Below are 9,190 nucleotides of genomic sequence, written 5' to 3'. Positions count from 1 at the left end.
ACTTGGAACAGAAAAGTTGGTCTTACCTTTGGTCTCAGGCCTGAAGACGCTCCTTGAGGCTGCATTTCAGCTCTGCTTGAGGGCAGCAACCAGAAGGACCTACCCCAACTTCTCCAGGGTCCCTGTGCACAGGGGCCCCAGATGTCACTAGGCTTTTTCCTCTAGAGTCAGAAATGTGGGCAGAGAGTAGTCTTCTCTGGCTTCCCAGGTGTGTCTGCCCCTCTGAAAGTCTAGCTCTCCCTCCCATGGAGTTTGGTGCACGGAGCTGTTTGACCGGGTCCCTTCAGATCCAGGTGGGATCTGGACTGCAATGTTCCTGCAGCTTGAGTGCCCCTATCTTCCTGTTCCTAGAGGCCCTATACAGTTTTCTCTTGGGCCAGGGATGTGGGCAAGAGTGGGCAGTACTGGCGGTCTCTCCTGCCCTGCAGTCTCAGGCATGCCCACCTGTCTGGGTGATGAGCTCTCTCTCCCACGTGGTTTGGGAGCAGGGAGCTGTGGGTCAGGATCAGTGAGGTTCGGGCTCCAGCTAGAAATCAGAAGTGTCCGGTCCCAGAGGAATTTTGCCTTTGTGTGTCCTGAGTCCACCAGGCAGGTCACTTGGAGCAGAAAAGTTGGTCTTACCTCTGGTCTCAGGCCTGAAGTCGCTCCTCAGGGGCTGCATTTCAGCTCTCTGTGAGGGCACCAACCAAAGGGCCTGCCCCTCTTTCTCTGGGTTCCTGTGCAGAGGGGGCCCAGATGGCACTAGGCATCTAGAGTCAGAAATGTGGGCAGAGTAGTCTCCTCTGGCTTCCTAGGCATGTCTGCCTCTCTGGAGGTCTAGCTCTCCCTCCCACGGGATTTGCATCATGAGTAGCTATTTTGAAAGTTTTTTTTTCATAATTTTTTCAGCCAATTTATTACTTGTGTAAAAGGGGGAGTACAGATTTCTTTCTGATTATGTAGCTATTTTGAAAGGTTTTTTTTCATAATTTTTTTCAGCCCATTTATTACTTGTGTAAAAGGGGGAGTACAGATTTCTTTCAGATTATTTTGCATCCAGCCAAATGCTGGATACCAATGCTGCTAGAATTTTGGGTGTCACTTATGTATACTATCAATTTGTCCTCCAAAAGTGATATTTTTCTTCTTCCTTTCCAATATCTATCCCCTTAATTTCCTTTTAGTTGTCTTCATTCTATAGCTAGAAATGTAAGTACTATATAGAATAGGTAAGTGAAGAGTGGGTAGACTTGTCCTGTTCCTGATTATAGTGTAGTTATCTGAAGTGCCTTCCCATTTAATGTGAAATTGGCTATTTGATCCCCGAATTCTCTGGGACTTCTAATGTGGAGGTGTGTTAAATTATGTCAAAGGCTTTCATCATCTAATCAGATGATCATGTGATCTTTTCCTTTCAGTTTGTTTATATGGTGGATTATGTTAAGGAATTTTCATATATTGAACAACCCATGCATCCCTAAGATAAATCCTACGTGTCACACTAAATAATGTTTTTTATGTGTTCTTGGATTTAGCGTTCGAGTATTTTATTAAATATTTTTTATTTTCATAAATAGTCCATAAAAGAAATTCATGTGAAATTCTTTTTCTCTGTTGAGTCTTTCTGTGTTTTAAGTATCAGAGTGTTTATGAACTCATAGAATGAATGTGGCAGTGATCCTTCTGTTTCTGTTTTGTAGAATATCTTGAGGAGTATTGATATTAACCCTTCTTTGAAAGTCTGGAAGAATTCTCTGCTAAAACCATCTGACCCTCGGCAGGAGAGTTTTAATAATTGCTTCTATTTCCTTTGAGCTCATGGGATAGTTTAGATAGTTTACATAATCTTGATTTAACTTTGGTAAGGTATCTGTCTTGAAAATCATCCATTTCATTTAAATTTTGCAATTTTGTAGAGGATAGACTTTTGAAGTAAGACCTAATGAGTTATTTAATTTCCTCCGTGTCTTTTGCTGTGTCTAGCTTTCTATTACTGATCTTGTCAATTTGGATATCTTCTCTTGGCATTTTAGTTAGTTTTTAAGATTTTATCTATCATGATTAGTTTTGAACTATCCAGCTCTTGGGTTTTTTTTTTTTTGATTCTTGTATTGTTCCCTTTATTACTAATTGATTGATTTCAGCCATGTCTTTGCATATTTCCTGACATCTATTCCTCTTAGTGTGCTGGCTTGGTTATGTTCTTCAGCCTTCAGATGTGCTCTTAAGTTTTTAGTGTATAATGGAATTTAGTGCTATGAACAATTCTTAGCTATCATTGTGTCTGATCAGTTTGAGTATGTTGCACCTTCATTTTCACTGAATTCCAAATATAGTCTTTTATTTGTTTATTTCTCTTTGATGATGTTGTCATTGAGCAGATTGGCAAACTGTGTCTGCATTCTACGAGCATTCCTTGGGATAAATTTAAAAGTCAAAGAATTATTTCTTTGACACAGGAGAAATCAAAGCAGCCTAAAATTGATGCTGCTGTGTAGGAACTCACAATTACTCTTGTTCAGATTTATAATGAAAGAGAATTAATGGGGCAGGCTGAAGTACAAAAGGTACAGTTGGAAAAAGAAATGACATTGGGAAGAATTATATTACAGCTAAGGTTTGTGTTGGATGAAATGCTAGAACTGTTAAAGGAATGGTTGTTATTAAGGGGAGGCCTGATTTGCATGGAAATAACAGGAGGCGTGTCTTTGGAATAAGACCCTTCAAAGATACACTTCTATCTGTGAGGTAAAAGTCAGAAGGGTTTTCCTGCTCAACAACAACAGGAAAGCTCCACAAATGTAGCTTAAGTGGGACATAATCTGCACCAAACTGGCAGGCAAACTTGGCAATGTCATCTTTGTGGCAAGGATGTAGGAATGAAGGGACCATGGAACCCTTTTCTGCAGTTTCATTGAAACATTGACCAGGCAGCATATTACAGGGGAGTCCCTGTGAAGAGTTACTAAGAATCCACTGGGTAAAGTTATGAAATTGAAGTCTGGGCAGTGTTGGAAGCCTTCAAGTTGTTGAAAATGTTAACGCCATAGGATATCTACCAATGGTACCTGTAGTCAGGGAATATGCAGCCAACAAGAGAGGTGTATGATGCAGGCACCAAAGCTGGATCGGCAAAAACATCTAAACACCCTTGACACCAAAAATAAAGTTGTGGAATCTGGAGTTTACTGGTATTATGTCTTGTTTTGGTCTAGTATATCTTCACCATGCCCCCATCCCTCCCTTTTGGGATGTTAATGTATATTCTATTCCATGTTACATTTTAAGTTTTTAATTTGCTTTCTGATTTTGCAAGGAGACTTAAGGAAGAAATTACCTTGAGTCTAAGAGGAGTCTTTGGACTTTAAACGTAGTGCTGAGACTGTTAAAAGATTATTAGGGCATTTGTAAATTGAACTAAGTGCATTTAACATCACGCTTTGGCCAGAAGACTACAATGGAGTACAAGGAATAGAATGTGGTGTGCCAAGTGTAGTATGTCCCACCCCATAGTCTCAAGCATGTAAATACTTTTTAATATATAAATAACTAATAAATTACACAAAAGGAATTTCATGCATAGTAATGCAAATTCAAAATGTCCAGGTCAGAGGAGCTCATGGTACTTAAGGGACAATGTTCTATTGTTATTTTTTTTTAAATGGTCATGTAGTCAAACTGCTTTCCAGTTATTTATGTTTATACCCATAGATTTATACGGCTCTCAACCTTGACCAGAGAGGCTTTCTTCAGTGTAGTGGTTAATGCAGAGGCTTATAACAGGCCCAAGTCTTGAGAATGACTTTGGGAGCTCAGCTATAAATGTGTATCTAATCAAATTCTCCTCAACCTGGACTCAGAGAATATCACTAAAAAGAGTGCAGAAATAATGTAAGAGTCAGAAGAAGATGGAAGCATTTATGGAATGCTGTTTTCTAGATTTCACATAGCCATTTCAATGTACCTATGGTTACCTTATCTGCACAAGGTTCACACAAGATCAATCCAGTTAGGTTCCCAATATAGAAGGAGGCATTCCAAGGGTTCCATCCCTGTTTCAGTAGCTATAGGCAGGTGATATCTAATGAGGAAGAGTCATGTTTCTTTGCAAGTCTTGCCAATGATAAGTTCCATACTTCACAGTAGATGGTTCCACAACCTTGTGCACATGAACAGTATTAATAGGACATGTCTGTGATAGAAACATGTACCTTCTTAACTTGAGGTACTGAAGGTTGTTAGTGGGTGGTTAGTATGTTCAAAGTACATTGCAAACATGTAGGAAATATTCAAACATAATTCAAAATATTTAATATAAGAGAAAATAATTAAATTTTCATTAATAAAGAATAAAATGAATAGAATTTGTGATCATTTTGTTAGATGGTCCAGACTTCCAAAGACAAGCTTCACAAATTTTCTCTCATATGGAACTTTGAAAAACAGAGGGCATTTAAGGAAAAAGAGGATACTTAGGAATGTGGTGAGTAAATGGAAGAGAGTGTAACACAGGAAGTCAGATACCTCAAACCACATTTATATACATTACAAAGATAATTAAAACTCATCACTTTGAGACAGGTATGATGGTGCATTTCTGAGTATTCAGGGTACAGAGGTAAGGAAATATCTATGAACTAAAGAATAAACTACAGGATCCACATGATCTCTATGAAATAAAGATTTTGGGTGGCTGTGGTGTTCACAGCTTTCAACACCTGTGGCTAAGGGCATTTGGTGAGATCTTGACTCAAAATAAAACAAAAATTCATCACTTCATATAATTACTATACACTAATAAGACAGAAACAGATAAGATGCTATATTAAAGGGTAAAGAATATATAACTGACATTTATATTAACTCTTATAGTAAAAATATTTACTTATTTACTTTAGCACTAATAGTATTGGTTTCTATCATTTACATCTAGTGATTTTTTAAATAAAAACTAGTAGAATTCATTAAAATGCCACATACATTAATATATTTAATATATAATATGTAGTATATATTATGTAGAATATATTATAATATATCCTATAGTGGTACAAAAGTATATGCACATACATTTTAATGGTGATTGTTACGTATATATTCGTTTCCTTAGACATTATCTCAGTTTTGATAAGTATAAATTAACTTTTCAGTGATAAAAGTAATGGCCAAGATTTCAAAAGTTTCCAAGTGGTGCACCAGTCTAAGGACTCAACTTCATATACCAAAGTCTGATAAGCACATTCACTAAAATTGCTAATGTAGCAGCAGAATAGGATCTAAGGTCACTCTACTTGAATCTCTTTCTACATAATAATCACTAGATATGAAACTGTCAGAGTACTTGGCTACCATTAATGAAGCTAAATACCTTAGTCTTGGAAATTTTTCAAGAACAAAACACAGCTTGAACATTTCACATTGAAACAGAGGACAATATTTTATGCAATTAAATGTGAAGCCCATTTCATTTTAGAACACAGTATAGTTGGAATAAATTTTTTAGTTTAACTTCTTCAAATTTTCATACAATCATTATATTTACATCCTTTCCACTAACCCATGCACTTGGGCACCCAACCCCTATAGAGAATAGACTATTGCCACATAACTACAAAACCTATGAAAGGCCATTCTAAACTCTTTCCACTTTTTTACTTCACATAACCTTGATTTTCCTAAACAAATAGCTTTCCAAATCCCTTTTCACCACCTAGAACTTGTACCCATTTTTCTACCTAATATCAATGGACCACTGATTTTTTAAAAAAAGAGAAGGTAACAGCATAGTTAATATCAATCTAAAAGTATATAGCAAGAAAATGAATGATGAACACCAAATTACAAAATTAGAAGCAAACTATGTGGGAAGAAGGAAATGCTGGTAATGCATGTGAAATTTGAGCAAAGAGGGAAACTATAGTGTTGACTTCATAGTAGAGGAATGAGGGGTGATGATGATGGAGTGCATAGTACAAAAGTAGTACAGAAACACACTCTGAGTGCTTATACCACTTAATGTGACATTTAGGAGTAGTCCTATTCATTATACAGTATACACTATACAACACTTATATGTAATAAAACATCTTCTTATAAAATGTATATCTACATGTGTCAATAAAATAAAAAGTATATTACAAGCAAGAGGCTGGAAAAATTCATGCATGGATGGAGGACTCCAGTGTGTACATAAAAAGCCACAAGAGGCTAATGAACCCCACCCTAGAGTAAATATAACCAGTTATTTGGTGGTGTGTCTGAAACAACGTATCTATATAAGCTATCAACTAAAAGTTCAAAATATTACTGAATTAACTATGAAAAATAAGGTCAAACTGTTCATAGTGGCTTGTGCCACTAATCCCAATGTTAAGGAGGCAGAGGTAGGCTGATTGTTTCTGGTTCAAGGCCAACTATGTCTATATAGCAAATTCTAGAACATCTAGTACCACATAGAGACACAGTGCCTGTAAAAAAAAATTTTAATTGAAAATAATGGTATATGCAGAATTTTTCATGAGGTAAAAAAGGAACAAAGACTTTTCTCCAAAAGTTACAAGCCATCCAATTTTTAAAAAACAAAAAGATTATTACATTAAAATTTAAAACTTTTGGGGAAAGATATGATGTGCAAAGGGAAATGCAGAAAGGACTTATGGGTATATGTGTTGAAGATACCTTTCCCAAAATTATCAAGATCAACAAAAGAGGTGAAGTATAATATATGCAAGAAGTTAAGATTAAAATATCTTTTAAATGGTCATTCAAGGAGAATATATTACATTGACCAAGGAGGAGTCCTAGGCAGCTCATGGAAAGCAGAAGTTGCATCATTTCATTCGGCTGAGGATACTTCTCAGCGCTCCTTTCATATCCCGATTCCTCAGACTATAGATAAATGGATTAAGCATAGGTGTGACCACAGTGTACATTATAGCCACAATGACATTTTTCTCACTTGCGTTCTTAGATGAGGGGACAAAATATAGTCCAATGATGGCTCCATAGTACAAGGAAACGACACAGAGGTGAGAGCCACAAGTGGACAAGGCTTTGCAGATTCCCTTGATGGAGGGAGTTTTCAGAATGGTGAGTCCAATGTAACCATAAGAGACCAGAATGCATATGAATGGCACGGTAATAACCGCATTACCTAAAATAAGGATGATGAGATCATTGATGGTAGTGTCTGAGCTGGACAGCTTCAACAAAGTAGAGAGGTCACAGAAATAGTGGGGGATGGTATTATTTCTAAAGTGAGATAGGCGAGCCAAAAGGAGGGTTTGCACAAGGGCATTGGCTGAAGATAAGGTCCAGGAAATTACTACTAGAAGAACACAAACAGTCATATTCATGATGAGGGTATAGTGCAGAGGATAGCAGATGGCCACATACCTGTCGTATGCCATGGAGGTCAGAAGAAAGCTATCAATACTAGCAAAAACTATGAAAAAATACACTTGGGAAACACACCCAGTATATGAGATGGACTGACTGTGTGTCAGCATATTCACAAGCATCTTTGGAACTGTGACTGATGAGAATGAGATGTCTGTGAAAGCCAAGTGACTGAGGAAGAAGTACATGGGGGTGTGGAGGTGAGAGTCCAGCCTGATGAGCAGGATGATGAGCAGGTTCCCCAGCACAGTTGTCAGGTACATGGTCAGGATCAGGGCAGAATACACAGCTTGGTCCTCTGCTCGAATGGGGAGCCCCAGGAGGATGAACTCAGACACTGTGCTCTCATTATCCATCCTCATGTTCTTCCTCTTCTACGGTGAGTGAAAGGAGAAATGGGAAGACAAGAAAAGTGATTTTGACTATAACTGTGGGAACATTTTATGAATCACCAGTATTGAAAATAAAATTAGTTTGGGTGTTTTAATGTGACTATGAATACTTTTGTCATAGTAATGAGCTAATAGTATTTTATCAAGTGACATAATTTGCCAACCTTGAAAATAACTGAATATCTTTTGAAGGGAAACAAGAAAAATCAGAACAATTGTCAAATCAGACCCATTTGCATCACAAGGTGCCTGGACTTCACCAAGACAATATGAAATTAAGGAATTATCCTGCAAGTTGTTACCAACAAATCAATTAATTCAACATGATTTTAATGATTGTGCATCTGTTTAATATTTCTTGAATGCACATGCATAAGGCTTTCTGCAAATTAAATACAAGTATTGTAATCCACAGAGCTTCTTTGACTCAATAGAATGTTAGGATCTGGGGGAAATTAATAAAAGTAGCATGTGCAGAGGGTCAGTGACATATAATTCTGTGCCAACATTACAATGTACCAATAACAGCATATAAATAGCTATGGGTTCTTCACTTAGTAACCGTTTCTTAGTCAATGGGGTTACTCCTTCATTACTCTTTCTAGGCTGGATCAAATCATCCTGACTCTATGTTAACATCCTCAGCACAAACCTAAGCATTGCATTCAAGTACACAGAACACATGGAAATACTTGAATTTCCTGCCATTACTTAGATCAGAAAAGTCAATTCCTTGGATCTTCCTAGCAAAAGCAAATTTCACCTCTTATATTTTTAACCTGGGTTTTTAAGCCAAAGATTATTTTTGAATGAATTTCTTACATGTTTTCTGTGTTGCTAACCTGACATTCTCTCTTTTCTGTAATCATTCCCTACAAAAGTGATCAATCTCTAAACAATAGGAAAAGGAACATGATGAAATTAAAGTAGATATTGTAGCTGCTGAGAGAGCTCTGTGGTTATATTCTATTCAAAGACATGTTAATGGTCAGTTTGTCTCTGTAATTGGCAACAAACTCACCTTTTGACTCTTCATCCTTTCCAAGCCCTAACTACATTTAATCTATGTAGACTTCAAACTATGTCAGTACTATCTTTAAAATGCCTAAGTATCATCAGTCCCATTCTGTGAAAAAGTCAGTTAATATTACATTGTTTGAAATTAATTATAATTCCTTTCTTACTCATTTCTGTCTCAATTAACATGAATATTTTAATATCTGTCTACAGATATATAGTTTCTAATACTTTGCTATTTTGAGCAATAGTGCAATAAACAATACTATTCTTATGGTATTTTACATAGTATATATGATATATTAAGAAATTACTTAAGAGAATTAGACATCCATGATTTGTGGAAATATCAGACTATAGGTTGCCAAAGTGATAAGGAAGCTGATATATGTTCTCTGAAGAAT

General features: G+C 36.7%; 1 protein-coding gene across 1 annotated transcript; it reads right to left on the bottom strand.

Moving 5' to 3' along the window:
- Positions 1 to 6,809: 6,809 nt before the first annotated feature.
- LOC116900118 (olfactory receptor 50-like) lies at positions 6,810 to 7,739 on the bottom strand. Its single transcript, XM_032901894.1, has one exon. The coding sequence runs from the start codon at positions 7,737 to 7,739 to the stop codon at positions 6,810 to 6,812; it is 930 nt and encodes a 309-aa protein (XP_032757785.1).
- Positions 7,740 to 9,190: the final 1,451 nt, after the last annotated feature.

This window comes from Rattus rattus, chromosome 5 (genome assembly GCF_011064425.1).
Source record: "Rattus rattus isolate New Zealand chromosome 5, Rrattus_CSIRO_v1, whole genome shotgun sequence".
Lineage (NCBI taxonomy): Eukaryota > Metazoa > Chordata > Mammalia > Rodentia > Muridae > Rattus > Rattus rattus.
The sequence above is the reverse complement of the archived record's forward strand: the minus strand, read 5'-3'. Positions and strand labels throughout refer to the sequence as shown.